General features: G+C 38.5%; 1 protein-coding gene across 4 annotated transcripts in view; it reads left to right on the plus strand.

The window, feature by feature from the left end:
- Positions 1 to 22,426, plus strand: part of LOC127430582 (splicing factor, suppressor of white-apricot homolog) — a 106,136-nt gene that overhangs the window by 74,475 nt on the left and 9,235 nt on the right. For all 4 annotated transcript variants that reach the window (XM_051680444.1, XM_051680445.1, XM_051680446.1 and 1 more), the window contains 2 exons: positions 13,923 to 14,236; positions 20,674 to 20,820. In XM_051680444.1, coding sequence (XP_051536404.1) covers positions 13,923 to 14,236; positions 20,674 to 20,820 — 461 coding nt within the window. The remainder of the gene's footprint in view (positions 1 to 13,922; positions 14,237 to 20,673; positions 20,821 to 22,426) is intronic.

Consider the following 22,426-nt stretch of genomic DNA (forward strand, 5'->3'; position numbering starts at 1 on the left):
CCTTCAGAGACTTTACTTCCTACCATAAGTGGTAATAAGCAAAGTGGAATTTTCATGCCCATTCCCACCAATGCTTAGTTTGGCTGCAAAATTCTTTGGGATTACTTGTGGTTTATCAAGCCTATCAGAGTGATGATACGGAAATGTGTGAATTTTTGTGTTTAGATATTCAGTCAAATCATTTCACGGATGCACAAGGCCAACTCAACAGGCACAATACCCTCAAACAGATTGTGTAGTATATCAGGCAGGAAACCAATAATGGTATGAAAATGCTGCAATGCCTTGCTGAGAGCACACTCACCTGTAACACTGAAATTGGTTACATTTTCTCCTTGCACAACATTTTGCACATGAAGATCATGGCAGGCCTTCGTTCTCATGCTAAACTCTCCTTCAGAAACTTCACTGGCCTGTATTTGGTCTGCAGTAGAGCAAAAGAATCTGCAGACATAGTGTCCTCGGAAAGACTGCACAAATCCTGCAAGACCATGAGCAGCCAAATTATCAGCTGCCACACACAACACAGTGCCCCTGATACACTGGCCGAGAGTTTCAATGAAAATGCCATCCAGCTCAAGAGTGTGCAAGTCTTTCAACAAAGGTGACAGAACACTTTCATAACCACACTTCTGCATGTCAGGTACTTTGCATAGCAGAGCTAGCTGTATGACATGTAGGCTGGACCTATACTTACTGGGTATATTGGCAAGCAACCAATATACTGCACAAAGCTTGTGGATCTTTCTAGCTGTGCCTAAAGGATTAGCTAGTTCAATGTCATCCACATACAAAATCGGTGACAATTTCAGCTCTCCTGCTGCTGACAAAAACATATTTATTTTAAAATATGTTCCATCTTCATGAGACATGTACATTCCAGGTGGCGATGGTTTGGCTTCTTGAATTTTATCAATAAGATCAGTATTTTTAAACATTGATTGAAGCATCTGTAGTACTGGAACATACACTGCTGCGTGTCCACTGGAATCTACAGTACATTGCACTGGCATTACCAGAGGGTAGTTACTTCTCAAATGTTTTCCTCCGCTTAGCAGTGGACAGCTCCGCACCTTCCGCAGTAGCACTGACAAACACATTACTTTTCATGACAGCTTCCACTAATTCCTTAAGAAGGACATCACTGATAGACTGATCATGCTCTTGCAGAACCATGATGATTGAGTCTCTCATGAGAGGTTTGGACAGAGAATATCTGTACCAAATTGTCAACTATGTCTTGTATAGCCATCTCTGATACATGAAGAACACTGTGCATTTTCAAGAACAAAGAAGCCAAGTTGTTTCTCAACTGAGCTTGCAGTTCACCAGTGTCATACCTAGACTCAAGAGGATTACAGTTCGGAGTATCCAGCTCAGGAATATTCTGAGAGGAACCAGCCTCATCAGATTCAACTTGACTCTGCATTGGGGGGCTGTCAGTTTCTGTCAAGATGATCTTGTTCTTAAAATCTGAGACATCACCATCTGGATGAGACCTACTTTTGTGGGTATTGAAGGAGGAATACACATTAGTACGGTAGTGAAAACTGTTTAATGGACAATCCACCGTCTCGTGTTGTTTTAAATGTGTCCTTGAATGAGAAGAGTTTTACCTTTAAACGACTGCTTGAATCCACATATAGGACAGATGAATGATACACATTCCATCTGATTTCCACTATGCACAGCCGTCTGAGTATTTAACCGTGTTAAGTGAATTTTCAAAGCATTTACTGACTGAAATGTGGAGACACAGTCATCATAGAGACATGGCAATGGACTGACTGAGGAAACATTGCCATGATGCAGCACAACATTTGCACTTCCAAGCCATTGGATTTTTTTTATTTTTATGTTTGTGTTGTGCACTCAGTATTCATTCACATTTTAGAAACTATTTGCAATAAATGTCTATTAAAGTTAATTGTTGACCATCAACATACCAAACTGAAAATTCTGTTCATCAGCCAGCTGCTTCAATTTTTGCCTGTAGAGAGGAAGATTGAAAAGTTTAAGTTGCAATGTTAGCAAAAACACTAGGAAAAATATATGTGAAGCATTTGACACTAATCAGTTACCTGACTTAACAGACATTATGTGAAATATATGGTGCACTCTCTGACCCCATAATACAAACCCACCCTAAACAAATTTGTTTGAAATGTTAAAAGGTGAGGAGAAACACAGAAATGTCTCAGCTGAATAACAAGCTTTGCTGGTTGGACTTGGGCAAACTATTTAAAACAGACTAATTATTGCCTTTTACCTCTGTGGCAGAATAAAAGCAACAAAATCACTTAAAAATATAAACAAGGCTACTACTATACTCTCAGGTTTAGAACAAAACAACATGAGAAAAGCTGCTTGTTTTAATCTTTGTTTTTCCTGTAACAGTTCTACTCTGTTTGGAAGGTTACCAACATAGATATGGGACACTGAACCCCAACTGTGACAGTGCTATTTTCCACAGAGATTACAAGTCTACATTTTATAGATGCATCTCCTTACAAAAATGTACAACACGTGGAACAACTTTATTGCATCAAATTATTGTCAAACCTCTATGCAAACCATCACCTCATGCCCAAACATGCATGCCAATTAAATATGAGTCACAGCCCGCCGTTTTAAGGTAATAAAAATTAAAGTTAGCAGATTGTTTTTTATATATAATGTATGCACAACTGATGCTACAAGACAAACTTTGAGATGAAAAACAAAATCTAAATACACTAGCTTTAACTGTTCGATCAATTTTCACATTTAGTGAGGCAGACAAAATTGGCTCAAGTCACATTCACTTTTCAAATGCATAAAATACATTAACTGCTGAGACACTAAATACATTTGATGTAGAAAAAATGTAACACAACAGTGAAATATGGTGCTAAATAAACAGATAACTCACCGGAATAGCACGCCCAAAGAGAAAATCTATATAACGGTGGTCAGCACAGTGCAGAAATTTAGCTGTTCAGGTTCAGAAAATTGCTGCATGCTACAGCGATTATCCGAGAGAAAATATATCTCATTTTCTGCTATAACTCGGAAAAATAATCAAGTTGTTCTTAAGCTTCAAACTTCTCTCCACATATCTCATCCGAAGCGAGCCGAACAAACATGGTGAACTTTTCCACAGAGCACATGTGTGATGTCAGACGGGATTACTATAAAACGATTTGAGTGCAATGACAAAAATAAATTAAAGTGGTTAAGCACAGTAAATTTAAAATGACAAATTTGTACACATGAAGCAGAAAATTAGAGGCGAATGAACTTTTTTAATTTTTTGAGTGATTACAACCCATTTTCTTTATCAAACTTTTACTGTTCGGTCTTACAGTGTGGACACGCACCATTCACATTTAGTAGGTTTAAAAATCTACTAAAGGGTTTCCCGCTATTCATGTACATCTTTTTCAGGACTGAACGCATGTATGTGTGGATGATGGCAAAGACTATGCATTTTGAGAGCTTTCATCAGTTCCTGGTGTGCTGGCATTTTATCACAGAGCTCATGCAACATCGGGATGGCTGTGTTTGTGTTTGCATGTGTAAATGCTTTTGAATGTGTTTGTCTGGAAAGCTGGTTGCTGTGGTGGCTTGAATAGCATAGTTTTAGCATAGGCACCTTCTGGCTCGCTCAAAGGGAAAATTCTGATGTGTCTCAGGCTTTTGCTTGCATTCTGGGACGGGTTCTGAATAAACAAGCCGTATGTAATCATTAAAGCCATATTTTTCACCTCGAGTGTATTCAAACTAATTAGGAAATGTGTTTGCCTGCAAAAATCTTCCTGCTAGCTGGTTGTTCAGCTGTCCCGCACCTGATGAATGAGTCGTAAATTGTTCACGGTGGACTGCTGACTCTCAAATGACTCTTGTGTAATAGATGTTGATGTACTTGAGACAGACCGCTTTATTTCTATGGCTTTTACTTTAATCCTGTTTCTCATTTCTGACCTTTCATTATTAGTTGGAATGTACAGGAATGGCGTACTAGCCAGATTCCATATCTTGCAGTGAATTGCTCTTGACATTTTTGTGTTATCCTATTGAAAGAGAAGAATTATAGATTTGACAATATGGCCAACTTGTTGACCTTCTTACTTCCTTTCGATTTAACATTTTCACATAGAGCTCTTCATGCCATTTAAATCAACCACCAACCCATATGCATTCCACTCCAGTTTGTGTGAACAGTAAAGAAATAGTAATCAGGTGAGTTCCACATTGTTATTAATATGTCTTGTGTTTCTTTAGTATTCCTTTTTTATTGTGAAGTAGTTTTTACCCTCAAAGAGCAAGAGCCAGCTGCACAAACAAACCCTTTAAGTTAAGAAAGCCCTTGGTGATAATGCCCTTACAAATATAAAAAGAGGTTTTCTTAGCATGAAGGCATAATTCACCCAGAATTTATTTACCTTCTTGTTATTCCGAACCCTTTTGACTTACTTTCTTCTGTGGGACACCAAAGGATATGTTAGGCTGAATTGTTAGCCTCGGTCACCATTCAAAAATGTCACATTTTCTCAGTAACACTGTATAAGTTTTATGAACAACATTAACAAACATTACTACCTTATGCTAAACTAATATTGACCTAGTTTATGAATTAAGTACTTCATGTCCTTGACATTGTCCTGAATGTATTGCACACACTGTATTGTCCAACACAGAGAGATTTGCATTTGCTTAAAGTTGGATGTATAGAATCAACCAAAGATGATTATTCCAGTGCACAAATTAAATACATCTAGAGCTACACTTTGTGTATTTATATCATATTTAGTATATTAATTTGATAGAATTGGGATGGATGGATGGATGTATAGATAGGTCCATCTAGCAACTACCATATTAGCCTTTATGTGAGGCTGGCATGAGCTGTTTAATTTTCCCTTGGAGCAGGTGTGTGTGTTCATGATCCCAATTGCACACACTCATGCCCAGATCCATGGTTCTTCACTTCCTCAGATGTGTGATTTACTATTCAATTGATTGGGCTCTTTGTGTCTGAGCTGCTCGGTTTAAAAGAGCCTCTCTTGGGAGAGCTGCTTTAACAAGACGGTCTGCACTCAGGAGGGAGCATACTCCTGATTAGTGACAAAAAGAGTGTGGATGTGAGGCCCAGTGTCATTGCCCCTCTTTTATACAGTTGTGCTCAAAAGTTTGCATACCCTGGCAGAAATTGTGAAATTTTGGCATTGATTTTGAAAATATGACTGATCATGCAAAAAAAACGGTCTTATTTAAGGATAGTGATCATATGAAGCCATTTATTATCACATAGTTGTTTGGCTCCTTTTTAAATCATAATGATAACAGAAATCACGCAAATGGCCCTGATCAAAAGTTTACATACCCTTGAATGTTTGGCCTTGTTACAGACACACAAGGTGACACACACAGGTTTAAATGGCAATTAAAGGTTAATATCCCACACCTGTGGCTTTTTAAATTGCAGTTAGGGACTGTGTATAAATAGTCAATGAGTTTGTTAGCTCTCACGTGAATGCACTGAGCAGGCTAGATACTGAGCCATGGGGAGCAGAAAAGAACTGTCAAAAGACCTGCGTAACAAGGTAATGGAACTTTATAAAGATGGAAAAGGATATAAAAGATATCCAAATCCTTAAAAATGCCAGTCAGTACTGTTCAATCACTTATTAAGAAGTGGAAAATTCAGGGATCTCTTGATACCAAGCCACGGTCAGGTAGACCAAGAAAGATTTCAGCCACAACTGCCAGAAGAATTGTTTGGGATACAAAGAAAAACCCGCAGGTAACCTCAGGAGAAATACAGGCTGCTTTGGGAAAAGATGGTGTGGTTGTTTCAAGGAGCACAATACTTGTTGACCCCTCTCCAAATATAGCGCTTATGGTTGTGACCATAAAGCTCTGTTTTGGTCTCGTCACTCCAAATTACAGTGTGCCAGAAGCTGTGAGGCGTGTCAAGGTGTTGTCGGGCATATTGTAACCGGGCTTTTTTGTAGCATTGGCTTCTTTCTGGCAACTCGACCATGCAGCTCATTTTTGTTCAAGTATAGTCGTATTGTGCTCCTTGAAACAACCACACCATCTTTTTCCAGAGCAGCCTGTATTTCTCCTGAGGTTACCTGTGGGTTTTTCTTTGTATCCCAAACAATTCTTCTGGCAGTTGCGGCTGAAATCTTTCTTGGTCTACCTGACCTTGGCTTTGTATCAAGAGATCCCTGAATTTTCCACTTCTTAATAAGTGATTGAACAGTACTGACTGGCATTTTCAAGGCTTTGGATATCTTTTTATATCCTTTTCCATCTTTATAAAGTTCCATTACCTTGTTACGCAGGTCTTTTGACAGTTCTTTTCTGCTCCCCATGGCTCAGTATCTAGCCTGCTCAGTGCATTCACGTGAGAGCTAACAAACTCATTGACTATTTATACACAGGCACTAATTGCAATTTAAAAAGCCACAGGAGTGGGAAATTAACCTTTAATTGCCATTTAAACCTGTGTGTGTCACCTTGTGTATCTGTAACAAGGCCAAACATTCAAGGGTATGTACATTTTTGATCAGGGCCATTTGGGTGATTTCTGTTACCATTATGATTTAAAAAGGAGCCGAAAAACTGTGATAATAAATGGCTTCATATGATCACTAGCCTTAAATAAAAGACAGTTTTTTCATATTTTCAAAATCAATGCCAAAATTTTAGCACAACTGTACATGTTAAACGAGTATGTTAAGAATGGTGGCGTGTTACTGAGTCACTTGGTTCATGTCAAGGCTAAGATCTGGATTTTTAAAGCCCTTGTTTGTTTAACTGTCTGCTCAGAAATGGTGTGTGCCAGGCTCTTAATTTGCCTGAAGCCTCACATTTAAACAAACTCAAGAGCTTATTCATGTTATTTTATTATTTGGCTTGTTTAAAATGGTTTTTGATTCAGTTTGTTTCTGTATAATTTAATGTAATTGCACTTTACGGTTTTTGAATGGCAATGATTCAACACTTTTTCAGGCCTATTTTCTTTCAGCAACATCATTGTTATGGTCGGTTCTTTCATGATTGCCTACCAGTTAAATAATCAGTGTGTTTCTTTTGGAGTTCAGGTCCCTAGTAGGAACCTTTCCAGAAACCCTGTGTGGTGGTGGTGTTTTACCAAGAAGCTCTTGACAGATGTGCATTCATCATATTGGCTTATTGCAGAAAAACAAGCCAATTATTTTGACTTTAAAGCAATATTTCTACTTCTCTGAAAATAAGAGTTGCATGATCTTAGAATTACTCTTGGATTATTCATACTAAATTGGGATTCTTTAAGGAGGCACGTTCCTTCTAAGAAGTGAGTTCTTGTTGCAGCAACGCCAAGATCATGGGTTGGATTCCCAGAGAATCCACACACTTACTGATTAAATCTATAGATTGAGTGCATTGTAAATTGCTTTGTATTAAAGTGTCTGCCAGATGCATACATTTAAATGGTAGTAACATTTTTTTAGATTATTCATTGTTCACTTGATTAATCCACGATTCTCTACTCATCCACCAGTATTGACCAGAATAGTGGAGGACTGAATTCAGGCATCTTTACTTGTTGAACTGGAGCCAGCTGCTTTTAAACCACAGATGTTCTAATAGCCCCATTTGATGGGAATGTGCCATTTCCAATCTCTAATCTCCCACTTTTGTCACTCTTCCTTGGGGTTCCGTCATTTTGGATGAAGCAAAAAACATTAATCAATGACACAATGTGTTATAAGACATGATGTGCTGGAACAGGGAAAATTGTTTGCACAGACTAAGGGAATTTACCCTTTGTGGTGGGGCCAGTGAAAATCTTGGCAGGGCAAGTAAAAATCCAGCTGGGTCAGCAAAAAAAAAAAAAAAATCCTGATTGTTTAACCCTGCACTCTCACTGTCCGATGGGCACCCAGAGTGATTTGGCAAGCACCCAACCATGTGTACGGAGCAGCAGGATCTGCACGGCAGCTTTCAGAATCTCTGAAATCTCTTCATCATCATTTGACCTCAGTCAGCACAACATCAGAGATGCTGTGGGAGGCAAGAGTCCTAATGCTCAGTATGAAAAACAAGAAAGATTAAAGCTTTCCTGCAGTCCACAACACCATCAGAGTTATTGTGCATTCCCCTCCTCCTTTTAATTGGTCACAGATTTTAAAAATAAAAAAAATGCTTGAAACCGATGCTTCCATAGCTTAGAGATCATGTTGCTCACATGGTGCGTAAACACATGAAAATGTGATGTCTTGAATTTGTGTTCTAGAGGAAGTGAAAACTTTTCCCTGAAGTACCTTTTGAAGAATTGTTCTGGACGCCAAATTCACCACATGCTCCTTCAGAACTAAACAAATTGATGGCCTTTCGTTTAGGGAAGCTAAAAACGATCAGCAGTAATATTTCATTCTGCAACACACAAGCTAAGTAATTAGTGCATAGCTGAGTGTCACCTCGGTTGTCTGTGCCAGAGTTGCTGTGCATCAGCATCCAAGAAACCCCGGGAGAGCAAAGTAAACTTTGGCGAAGATCAAAGAGACTCATTCTAGGTGTCATTTCTTTTTTTTTTTTTTTTTTTTTTCTTTTTATGAAAAAGGGTTTCTTTATTCTTACTAGCTATGGGAGAGAGAGAGGCATTGACTTTCCAAAGCTTCGTGCATTTAAATGTCTCTTATAAGCCATGCCGAATCTCCTTAGCACTGTCGGTGTTTGGGGAAAATCGTCAAGATTGAGGTGAACATAGGGCTCGACAGTAAGGATGGCCTGCTTACCTGGGTCAGTGTGAGAATGTAGTCGTTAAAGGAACTGTTACTGGCCCCTATTGGGCCAGTGCTGCAATCTCACAACATCTTACATCTGCTGATCTTGTACATGTGTTTTTGGTTTAAATGTGAACATTTGGTTTTATGTGATGTTTTGAACATTGTTATTGAAAGTTCTACAAATTTAAACATCACACAGATAACGTTATCTCCCTGGCAAACAAATAAGGTTTTATAGAAAATGGAAATAGTCTTGGAAGCATCAAGCATTGAAAATTGCATTGTATGCCATCGTTTTCCATCCATTTTTTGGGGAGGGCCAGTGAAATATTTGGCAGGGCAAGTAAAAATCTACAGCAGAAAATAAAATACTGATGAGCCCAGGTGCACATCAAAAGTCAAAGGAAGATGGATGTGCCATTTCCTCTGGCAATGCTCTACCGCCTTGTCTGGCTTCACTGGCTGCCGGTTGATGCAAGTATCAAGTTCAAGGCTCTGATGCTGGCATACAAAACAGTCACTGGGTCTGCTCCAGCATACCTAAAATCATTTCTGCAGAGCTACGCGCCCACTAGAAGCCTGCGGTCGGCTAAGGAACGTCGCCTTGTTGTACCAACACAAAGAGGCACCAAAACACTTTCCCAGACTTTCGGCTTCATCATACCATGTTGGTGAAATGACCTTCCCAACTCCATCCATGAAGTTGACTCACTTTCTGTCTTCAGAAAATGGCTAAAAACACATCTTTTCCATGAGCACTTTACAATCAAATTTACAAACAAATTCCTTGTTGCACTTTAATCTGTTTTGAATGCTATTCTGATGCTAGTGAAACTTTGTAATATGGCACTTTTCGTACCACTGTCTCCTTAAGATGATTCGCTTGTGTTTTTCCTCTTTTGTAAGTCGCTTTGGATAAAAGCGTCTGCCAAATGAATAAATGTAAATGTTGTCACAAATGAGACGAGATCCAGGCGCGGAGGCACCATTCACAGAATTTAATAAAGCAAACTTAAACAATGCTGAAGAGCAAGGAAGATTCAAACAGGGCTGGTGGCTAGAGAGGAATGTGGCACTGACTACAGCATGGAGAGTATGTTCGTAGGCGTGTGTGCGTTGTGGCAGTGTGGAATATAGATCTGCGAGGAATCCTCTGGAGGAGAATGTGTTCGTAGGCATGTGTGCAACATGACAGTGTAGAGGGAAAACCAGTGAGGAATCCTCAGGTGAAGCGTCAAGGCGAGCGAAAAGGCAGATAGGAAGGTAACCGCAATCCGAGAACACAGCAACTGACACAGAGTACACGTAACAGGACCAACTAAGACAGAGAGAGCGAGGTGAGTTAAACAACACACACAACAACAATCTAGCAGTGAACATGAGACAGAGTGGGGTTTAAGTAAGCAGGAAACAAACAAGAGACAGGTGCCATCAGCCTGCTAAAGGTTGGCATGATCAGTGTTGAAACAATGAAATAATCAGGGTTCCCATGGAAACGCTGATTCCACATGCCAGCAGCACCTGAAACACATGAGGGAGAGAACACCAAAACAAGCAGAACAAACCGGTGGACTCACCGAGACCAAGACACCGCCCTTTGTAATCAGGAGTGTGCGTTTTTTTTTTTTTTTTTTTTTTTATCCATATATTGGCTATTGGATGTAATTGCATACCACTAGCTGAAGCATTTGCTTTACCAACTTTTTCATCTGCATGTTAGTCTAAACACTTAAACACCAGTGGAGATGATTAAAAAAAGAAATGAAAAAAGTGCTGTGGTTAACTTTGGTTGCTGAGAGTCTCCAAAGAATGTGAACTAAATAGCGGCAATTTACCCCACTTAGATTTGTTTTATCTTAAAGTATGAAGAAAATGGATTAATTATGCTGAACACTTCTCACTGTCGACTGAACAAATGAATCTAGCACCAAGGTTTTAATGACTGCCTGTATATTTGTCCCTCTGTTGTTCTAGGTGCCACCTCAATCCATTGCCTTCTTGTAATGCCCAGTTCGTAGCTTCTAATATGTTCATTGTGTTCATTTAGGTTGTCTACAGTCATGATACTTGGAATATTTACAGTCTTATAAGTAGTGGTCAGCTGTTATGGGTTTTTCAGTGATCGATACAATGCCATATGTAAAGAGGCTAAATATCTAAAGGGCGGCCAATGTAATGCAATTTAAAAGTGAAGTGTGTATTTTGTTGTTGTTCATGAAATACTTCTGTAAGTTGAGTTCCTTCCAAATAAAAGTTCTCCAAAGTGTAAACAGTGCAGCTATGTGGCTATGGCAAGCCAAACTGACATTTATCATGTGCAGGATATAAATTGTAGATATCTATAATTTAATTTTCACTAGTTAATCCTTGATATCAGCAATGGAATAACTACTAGTAAAAATTCTCATTTTTGAAATCAGTGATTAGATTTGCACTAGTAAAAATGTTAATTCTTTATCAAAAATCATGTAGTTATTTATGGAAATATTCATTCTTGACATAAAAAATGGAATGTCAGCTAGTTGTGAAACTAAAAAAATTGTTGCTTTTGAAATCTAACTTTAATTAGTAGAAGTTGTAATTTCAGATATCAGCCATTCTTGTTTTGATATGTGCATAAGGTCTTACGTACCTACAAATTGACTTTTGAACTTCAAATTAATGATCAAGCTGGACAATATTCAAAGAAGATTCTTAACCACAGCATATTTGGCAATAATTGTATACCAGCTGTCAATAGATACAGAAGATTGACATTTATTTTGTGCACTATTAGCCAGCATAGGTTAGATGTTTTTCTGAGGAAACTACCACTTCTGTTAATGACATTAGTGGGTGTGTCATGGGCTGATCATTACAAAAATGGCCAGATATTGGCCAGTTAATCAGTCTATCACTACTTCTGAGACATATTACTGACTTGTTTGGCACTGACATAGTCGCAGTGTCCTTATCCTGGAAGAAGGGTCATGATTAACCTCAAATGATAGAAAAACTGTCAGTTTTAAGCCAATCACAGTATTTTTTTTTATTTTTTACCCAGACTGATTCCCTTTTATGACAGTCTGAGAACAAACTCTGTGTGACCTATTTATTGGTCAATAGATCGCAAATACAGTCACATTTTCTCCCATCTTTATGTGAGTGATGGACCAAATTAAATCATTTTACTAAATTTTTCTCTCTCTTTCGCTTGTTCTTCGGAAGTTTAGTGCATAATAGAGTTCCAATTGCAATACAGCTCAGCAACTGGTTTTTGGACTGTAGGGATTTGGCTGGACAGTTTGTCATTTTTAACACGCACAATGACGGAGCTCTCTTACTTTGTTGGCTTGAAAATCTTGGCTCCTCTCCCTGAGGCAAGCAACACTTACTGTATCTCATACTTAGGGATGGCAACAAACACCTAACCCCAAGTATTAAACTCATCCCACACCATTTGTGCTCAAATTATGCTGCTTTTTTTTTTGGAAAGGTGTGCTGTTATTTTTCTAAGCGATTGAACATACTATTTTCGCTTGGTGGATGGTAAAATGGACACAAAAAAACATTCCATAGACTACATTAAATGAGGGATGCAAGCAATGCCTAGGGACTACAACATTATAGAGACTTGGGGGTGGCCACCTTTTACTTAATCTAGCATCATGGTGGCAAGTTTTTTATGGAATACACCACAAGTATTTGTTCTCCATGTGCCTATTTACATGAGCCCAATTGATTAAATGGCCCTAAGCAGGCCTGTCCTACACGTGATATTTCGGAGGGCCCATTTTTCCCTATCTCTCGAGAACAGAAATGAGTGACTGGACACTCATGCCACACTCACCTTTTAGTGATTATCTAGTCAAATGTCAACCCAAAGCCCCTGAAATCAAACTCAGCCCTGTGTCGCATTTATGTAACTCTTGCTAGTGTCAGATATTTAGAGATGTTGGTTACCAAATTAAATACGCTTGCTAATCTTTTTATGTAGAGCACCTACTCTGCACAGTCTTTTCCTAGGCGGTGCTTTCTTTTAGTCAAGAAACATTTCCATGTGAGAAAGAGAGAGAATAACTCTATTTCGAGATTAATTGGGACACATTTATAAATACGCTGGAAAGACATTGCGTCCTGGTTCCATTAAATCTCTCCAGAGCCGTTCATATGACCTGTAGCCCCTAGATGTCAAGACTGACTGTGGCAGATCTTGGCACAGATTTTAATATAGCACAAAACACACGCAAGAGCACTGGTTTTTCCATTTTGTTCTATTCCTACTCATGATAAAATAGACTTTTATTTCCTTGTGTGGTTTGAACTGAGATCAGCAGATGTGGCTTTGACATTGTGTTCTATAACATTGATTGATGAAATCCCATTTCTGATGTGAATTCAAAAGCAAAAGGGGAACTCATTTAATGAGACAGACACATATTGAAATGATTACGACAAAGGAGGCCATATTATGCTGTGAAACAACCAGTATTTTTAATAAGCACTATTTGTAGAGGAACTTTTAGGACCCAGTCAAAAAGGACACGGACACGGCTCACAGGATTTATAGCGATCTGTCCAGCCTGAGTGCACACATACACACTAACATGCACTGCCTTACACATGCAGACATACACTGATGGCAAAAACTTTTTTAAATTGTAAACGGTCTCAGAGACCGCTCAAAGCCAGTTGAGGCTGTATTGATTGGATCAGATGCACAGATTTAAAAAACCAGTGGGGCCGCCTTTCATCTAATCTGTGTCATAATTTTGTCCAAGGAAAAGGACCCTGATTGGATTTTGCTCGTTAAAATGCCAGATCTCTTTCATGTGCTGTCTCACTTAAAGGGATAGTTCACCCAAACCTTAACTTTATGTCAATAATGCACACTCATGTTGTTCAAAACCCTTTTTACTTTCTTTTTTCTGTGGAACACAAAGGGAGGTGTTTACCAAAATATTAGTCTCTGTCACCATTCATTTTTATTGCATCTTTTTTTCCATACAACTAAAGTGAATGGTGACTGAGACTAACATTCTCTAAGAATTAACAGAGTATGGGTTTTGAAACAACATGAGGGTTTTTTAAATAATTTTATGTTTTGGGAGAATTTTCCCTTCATATCTGCGGTTCAGGTCTCATGTGTCTAATCCCTCTTCCTTTGTTGTCTCTCTACAGCCAGTGGTGTCCACCCTTCCCATGAGTGCTGTTCTCCAACACTCATCTCATATAGCAGGTTTAGAATACCAACTTCTAGAAACCATGCCAATGAGGAGCACAGACGCCCCAAATCCTCATATGACCACATTTTACTCCTCATCTTCATCTCGTGGGCCTGAACGGGACAGAAACAGGGATCAAGATCGAGATAGAGACAAGAGGAAGAAGAAACATAAGAGAAGGTCTCGGTCCAGGTCCCGATCACGATCCAGATCGAAATCCAAAACCAAGCACTCTTTGCCCAGTGCTTACTGCACCTACAGGAGATCCAGGTACCGGCAGCAGCTTAGAAGTTTTTACATTTTTCCAAGAACTATTTAAACTGTTAAAAAGTGCTCATTAATTGCTAATGGCCTATGCCTGGGGCTACATGTACTGAAATGTAATTATGTTTTTAAACAGCTTTTTCCAACCTTTTAGTCTTCCTAAAATGTCTAAATCTAGTGCCCTTTTAAGCTAAATGTAAAACATGGTTTTAGGGCGTAAATGTTGGAATCAATCACTCAAAATGTAATTTTTCAGAAATATTCCATAAATGAGCAAGTTGAAATATGTGTGGGAGGGAGGCTTGTAAGGCCATGGAGATATTGTGATTCTGATTCTCACAATATTGCAATGACACTTTAGATCCTTGTATCTGTATTTTCTATTTATTTGTGTTTACATTCATTTCACTTCCTACCATTCAGTTGATAAAGAAGCTTGTTGTTTAATTAGCAGAAATGTTAAACAGCATTTCTCAGGGAGGTATGTTCCAGTTCTAATGCAAACTACTGAAAAAGTTCAAGCAAGCAGCCCAAGAGAGATTGTGCAGCTGATTCAGTCTATCACAGATGTTGGCCACTGTTTCAACTGTGATCCATTTATGATATTGTGATGCATTAAAATGTGTCATGATTTCATATGAATCATTACATAGAGTGACCCTCTAAACTATTTCAGCACTTTACCCACCCTAAAAAAATTTATGAATGTCATTGCATTATATGACACAATATCAAAGGAAGCAGCTTTTTTAAAAGATACATAGCACAAACACACATTTGTAGATGTTTGTTAGGTTTGAAATGATAAAACAACAGATATGTTGTTCAAAATTAAGATAAAAAGATTAAAGGTAATTGCAGAACTGACTACAAAAAAGTAATTTCAAAGAAAAGGTCCAGCAACATTTGTCTGCAGATGCCACTTGGTTTTATATTTTTTATCTAATGCAATAGCATTAATGCGTTTACAAGTGTTGCTGAAAGGTAAGTTACCCAAAAATGAAAAGTCTGTCATCATCTACTCACCCTGAGATTGGCCCAAACCTGTATGACTTACTTTCTTTCATGGAACTCCAAAAGAGATGTTAGGTAGACATAAGTCTCAGTCACTGTTCATTGTATGGAAAAAAGTTGCAATGAAAGTGAATGGTGACTGAGGTGAACATTTGACCTAACATCTCTTTTTGATTTCCATGAAAGAGTCATACAGGTTTGGGACAACCTCAGGGAAAGTAGATGATGACAGAATTTAAATTTTTGGTTAAACCATCCCTTTAAGTGTCCAAAAGTATCCAAATATATTTTGGGGCCACTTTATGCATCGTAATGTGTATCATATTGTGAGGTAGTTGGTAGCTGATACTCAGCCAGCATGGCTTGTCAAAATTTTGATCCAAGGAACTCAAGGCACCGATACATTCCCCCCACCAACCTGTCAACTCTTGTTCACCCCTCAGCCGCCCTCATTTATTTAGAAATCAAGGCTGATTTGTCATTATCCACAGTTGAAGTTGCAGTAATTACAGTCCGCTCATCACGCCGTCCTGACATGCCGTAATATAATATTTGGAGATTAAATCATTCTGCCCCAGGATTTAAATCCTTTAGAACTGTGTAAAAGGCTAGATTGAATACCCTCTCTTTCTTTCTCTCTCTCTTTCTCTCTCTCACTTTCTCATTATTTCTCTGTCGCTCACTCTTTGACATTTGGCTTGGTTATATTTATATGCAAGCTTGCCTAAAAATTTGACTAAGTCAGATAAACTTGCTTAAGGTGAAATATCGGAAGAATAAACAAGCTTCCTGTAACAGCAGATAAGGAGTGTCTGAGAATCCAGCCCCCTCTCCTTCTACATTTTTTCGAAGAATAAATCTTGTCTATGCTAGAGAGAGATTGAAATGAGTTTGGGTAGGGAAGCGCTTCTTAGTCTACTAATCTAGTTTGGCTGAGCCACTGTGCGGCTCTGTAGATATCGCCTTGGCTTTAACCATGTTCTCCAGCTAAGAGCTCTATGATAAATCTTCCTATCCCTTGTGGTTTCCTTATTTCTCTGTTATCAAACTGCAGTTCATCCGCTTACTTCATAGCCTCCGCACCGATGTGCTGACTGCAGAGTCCGCGTTTACACAGCAATACCACCTTCATGACAGCAGCTGCTCTTAATCCAGATCATCTCACCTCTGGACAGGCTTAGTTTCTCATCGAGTCCAGCCCCACCATGCCCTTGCCACAGTCTCAGCCTCAGACGTCACGCACATAGACCACCCAGTGTCCATTTACTAACCATTTCATAGACATAGACTGCAACAGTGGCTGCTCATTTTTTCTGATATTCATCTACATTAGTTGGTAATTAGCCAGTCAGGCTCTCAGGTCGGAATCGTGGGCCATGTGGTTTTTGACCTTTTGGCCTGATTGCTGCTCAGTTGTATATGGACTATAAGTGTTTTTTTTACAGCAGGTCAGCAGGTCTCAATGGGTAAGCTTGTGTTTGGTTGGCTGAGGGAACCCTGTTCAAGTGTGTCTAGGTGTCGCCACTTCAGCTAAGGCAGGAAAAGACTGCTGAAACTGTTCAGTTAGCACCTTTTGCACTGTTACAACGTAATTTGAGTTCAAGTGAGCAGATTGTGAATTTAAGAGCAAATTAATTAACTGTTGAGTCTTGTGGACCGGAGAACATGGAGGCAAGGATCTAAAGTGGATGAGTCACGTTTTCAAATGCTAGGAAATGATTTTTGTTTTTTCTGTACAAAAACATTTTTTTTTATAGAGTGCTCTCTCTAGATCAGGGGTCTCTTTTGAGGTCGAGGGCCATATTGGATAAAATGGCACTTTGTGTAAACCAAATAACTTTTGTTAAACTGTTTTGCATGCAAATGCATTCAACATTAGTGCAGCCAGTTCTATTTTAGCTTAATGAAATAGGTATTATTCAACTGCATGCTGCTGTAATAACTTTTAATACCTTTGAGACAAAACAAAAAGGGACTGTGTAGAATTGACTGAGATGGGAGTAGGGGTGGACAATATACCGGTAGACATAAACCGGTAGAAATTTGGCAACCGGTGTACATTTTGGATTATTGTCTGTATCACGGCTACGCAAAACCGCCACCGTGTGCAAGAAATGTGCACATCATTCTATTCATGTAACACATTCTGTCTGAGAAATATAGAAGGAAGGCAGAGCAGCTTTATGTGTGACTGAGAGAATTGAAGAAACTGGGTTTTTTCAGGTACTGACCATTTTTTGGCAGCCGCCCAAGCTAAATTTCGGGTGGCCAAAGCAAATTCAATTACATTAATCTCGCGTTCTGAACCTGCTTCTCATCAGAAACACGCAGCTTTGGTTCACGTGATTTTTTTCGCGTGCTATTTCTGAAGCATGAAATTGCACGAGAGTCCAGCATGCTTCCAGACTGGGCTCCACAGAAACTTGCGCTAATGAACCCAGTTTCTCTCTGTCAAGGCACAAATATCAAAACTTGCTTGACCCATTTGAAGTTTACTGAGTTTTGTGCCTTTTACCTTAAAGGGCTATGGAGGAAGTTAAACATCTCAAATGGCGAGAGAGCCTGACATTCTAAACAACACTGACGAGGAAAACAGCTAAAGCAATGTAATGCGGCAACAATTATGTGTCATCTGTCATGCAGATTTTTTAAACTACACATCATCACTCTTAATAAAATTCAGTTCGAATGATGTTAGATATTAGAAAGCAAATCGTTGTTGCTTTCAGATATTCAAATATTGTCTACAGAGATGACTAATTAAACCATTAAGAGCCTAATGAAGTGTTTTATAATAATAAAACTAGTCAACAACATCAGACTGAAATGTGGAATTTAGCAACCACCTTTTGAATACCATCAAAAAAAAAACTTCTATGTTTGTCAAGTTCCAAATAAAGAGAAAATTATATAAGAGGAAGTAGTTTTCATTTATAAAGTATTTATAAAGTATTTCATTCAATGACTGGATTTTTCAAAACAAGGCATTACAATATTGTTATTTAATATATAAATACATTTTTATTGATTTTTGTATTTTTTTTATTTAACTATATTGTGATATAAAATTAGTGATATCGTGCTATAAGATTTTGGTCATATCGGCCACCCCTAGATGGGAGGCTTATTAAAGGAATGTTCCGGGTTCAATTCAAGCTCAGTCAAAACATTTGCAACAAAATGTTGATTACTAAAAAATTGTTTTACAAAAATTACACATACCTTGTTTCTTAAAAAAACAAAAAAAAAACAAAAGCAAAAATCGCAGTTATAGTAAGGCACATGCAATGGAAGTGATTGGGGCCAGTCATTAAACTTTAAAATACAAGCTGTTTTAAAAGTGTTGCCACAAAAGTTAACATTATACATGTTAACATGATTTTTATGTGATAAGGTTGCTTTCTAACCTTATCTGTGTAATTTTATGTGCAATATTATAACATTGTTTTCATAATGACGTAACACCAGTAAACTCTGTAATCCTGTAAGCGATTTTCTCACGAAAATCATGTAGAACAGAAATGTTATCACACTAAAATGATGTTAACATACAGGATACAATGTATGTTTTTTTTTTTTTTTTTTTACCCAATTTGGAATGCCCAATTCCCAATGCGCTATTAAGTCCTCATGGTCGCGTAGTGATTCGCCTCAATCCGGGTGGCGGAGGACGAATCCCAGCTGCCTCTGCCTCTGAGACCGCCAACCCGCTCATCTTATCACGTGGCTTGTTGAGTGCGTTGCCGCGGAGACATAGCATGTGTGAAGGCTTCAAGCCATCCACCGCGGCATCCACGCACAACTCACCACGCGCCCCACCGAGAACGAACCACATTATAGCGACCACGAGGAGGTTACCCCATGTGACTGTACCGGGTCAATTTGGTTGCTTAGGATACCTGGCTGGAGTCACTCATCACGCCCTGGGATTCGAACTAGCGAACTCCAGGGGTGGTAGCCAGCATCTTTTACCACTGAGCTACCCAAGCCCCCCAGTATGTATAATGTTGACGTCTTGTGGCTGTACTTTTGAATGGTTGTACATTTAAAGTTGGACTGGCCCCCGTTTTCTTTCAAAGAAACATCAAAAAAAGCATTTGAAATTGAACATTAGCACAAAGCTACATTGGATAAAATTGTACACTGAGGAGTCTCATTTTTATTATAGCATGCATTAATTACAGGCCAATATCTCAGTTGAACTCTGAAAATTAACATGGACATTGAATTAGTATTACTAGGCTGGGAAATAGTTAGAATGTGCCTGCTTTCAGCCTTCAAACATGGCCAGTCTTGTGTCTCTAATTTTTGTATTGCCTAATAATAATGCTGCCAGTATGTAAGATATTCACTAATTTTGATTTACTTTCTCCTGACACCTTGCATCTCTTGTCTCCAACCAGCACATCAACACCAGGGACCAGTCGTAAATGTATCTTTTATGAGTATCTCCCCAGTGTAGTGGAAAAATACATGAAAAAGGAAATTCACTTTGGACGCAATTATAATAAGTGGATGCAAATGTATTGTAGTGGAAGGAAAAAAAACACTTCTTTCTTCAAATAATATCTTTGACACCCCAGCGCTAAGTTATTAATGGCTAGTGATGTCTGTTTTCTTTCTTTCTCTCTTTACAAATATATTTATTTTTCATTCTCTCTGCTTGTCCCTGACCCCACACTTTTCATTATTTTTCTTCCTGCTAGCACCGTCACAGTTTAAAGTGTGTGTGCATATGAGACAATTATTTGAATTCACATTATCCTTCTGTGTGGATATATGAAGGTATGATTACATTTCAACCTATGCACACCTGTAATTAACGCTCCATCCATGTTATTACGGAATTGTCTTCGTCGACATTAATTTTCAATTTCCAGGGTTCAGTAAGGTTTGTTTCTTAATGTTATGGAACTATTTTGTTGAAAAACTTAGCCACCATTAGATATAGCTAAAATAAGCAAGAAAGAATTAGATTCTGCTAAAACAGGAGACGTGCACCCACTGATGTGGTCGTGCCCTGCAATTAATTAAACACAGATAGGAAAGCAGAGACTCCGTCTTCCTGTCCTTTGTCATGTCACCAGTTCTTGTTAAAATTGCATTTGTTTTATGTGAATCAAAAGCTCAGGAGTGTCAAACTGTTTAAACGCTTTTCAAATGGGGTAAGTAAAGGTTCTTCAGAGGATTGGACTATTAATTGGTCAGACGAAGAAATGTTAGATATTTGAGTACTTTCTCTTAAAGGGACAGTTCACCCAAAAATACAATTAACCTGAATCACCCAAAACACATCTTAATACCAAGTTTAAACAGAGCCATGATGGCATCAATAACCCTAACTTTAATGTTTATATTTTGACTAGATTTTTTATTTTATTTTTTCTTTAACCCGCACTTTTCTCCCATTTCTCTTTCTTCTCTCTCAGGTCTCAGTCTCGTTCCCCCAGCCAACGGGATCGGCGAGCTCACTCTTCGGAAAGAAAGCGGGAAGGGAGGGAGAAAGAAAGCTATGGTTCAAGTGCCTACCGCCTTGGCAGCAACCCAGGACTGGGCAGGAAGCGCTCTAGATCAAGGTGGGCAACAATAGAGCTCCGCTGGTAGGCAGGCGGCCCACCACTTCATGAAATTCCAGCACTATTATACAACTAATATTCATCACAGTACTCTTCCTAATGAAAACACAGTATCGGTGGAGATTCTTTAGTTACAGGCAACCCCATTAGCATTTATGTATGGCACTTAATATGTCTGTAGACCCAAAGATTAACAGTGGCAGCTGCAGCTCACAGTTTTAGCATTGATAGCATGAATTGGTGTACAGTGGTCCTAAAAAGTATTTGGACACTTAAAACAAATTTAAAAATGCATGAATGTCTTTGTATTATATAATGAAATATGAAACCAAGTGGCATTTATTTTAAATAAAGATTGCACAAGTGCACTTCTCAAGCAAAACATTTCACAATAAAATCTTTGTTAGGTTTCAGATGATAAAACAATGAGCATTGTGGCCTGCCCGACATACAGTTGCAATCAAAATTATTCATCCCCCCTGACCAGCAATACATTCTGGTGATGTGAATTAAAACACATCAACTAAAACCTCAGTAAACAGTCAAAGTAAGTTTGTAATACACATTTGAGTGATTTTGAGAACAAAGTGTTCATAAATAAAAAATAACATTCTCTCCACAAATGTCATGTAAAAAATATTCAACCCCAAAAGTCAATCATTTGTGGAGCATCTTTTATCCTTAATAACAGCAAATAAATGTTTCAGGTAAGTGTTCTCAGGCTTCGGACACCTCTCTATTAGAATTTTTACACATTTCTCATGAGCAAAACCTTCCAGCTCATTGACATTCTTTGGTTTCTGTGCTGCCACTGCTTCCTTGAAATCCCAACAAAGGTTTGCAATGGGATTTTATTGATAGACTGAAAGGGCCATTTAAGGACATTCCACGACCTATCCCTGAACCAGATTTTGGACAACTTGGATGTATCCTTGGTGTTATTGTCTTGCTGGGAAGTCCAGTGATCACCAAGCTTCAATTTACACACTGAAGGCATCACATTTTACATGCCAAAATGGCCTGATACCTGAAAGAATCCATGGTGTCAGTCACATAGTCAGGATATCTGCAAAACACCCCCATAACAGGACTGACCCACCTCCATGCTTGACTGTGGGGATGGTGTCGTTCTTGTCATCACCTTGTCATCTTACACCAGACGTACTGCTGACCCATGGGTCTAAAACTCATTTTCAGTTTAGTGTCATACGTCTATAAAACCTTCTTCCAGGACTCCACAGGTCTTTCCTAATTACTTCTTGAATATTCAAGTCAACATTTCCCTTGGTGAAGTTTTGCTTTCTTCCACACCCCAAGAATGTTGCGGTTGTACCATATTTAAAAATGTATGAATGGTGCTGTCAACTTTGTCTATTGGAAATTAAAGTGCCTTGGAAATGTACTTTTAGCCATGACTTTTCTTGTGTAATGAAATAATCTCCTATATTAGCTTTTGAGACAGCTTATAAGCTTTTAATTGCATTTTTTGCATAGAAATACATTTTTGCTTACAATGCTAAACTTAAATTTTAAAACTTAAGTGCTATTGCAGATTGATGACTTAATTATTTTTAAAACAATTACTTGTGTAGCCTTATATATTTAA

Source organism: Myxocyprinus asiaticus, chromosome 40 (assembly GCF_019703515.2).
Source record: "Myxocyprinus asiaticus isolate MX2 ecotype Aquarium Trade chromosome 40, UBuf_Myxa_2, whole genome shotgun sequence".
NCBI classification, from domain to species: domain Eukaryota; kingdom Metazoa; phylum Chordata; class Actinopteri; order Cypriniformes; family Catostomidae; genus Myxocyprinus; species Myxocyprinus asiaticus.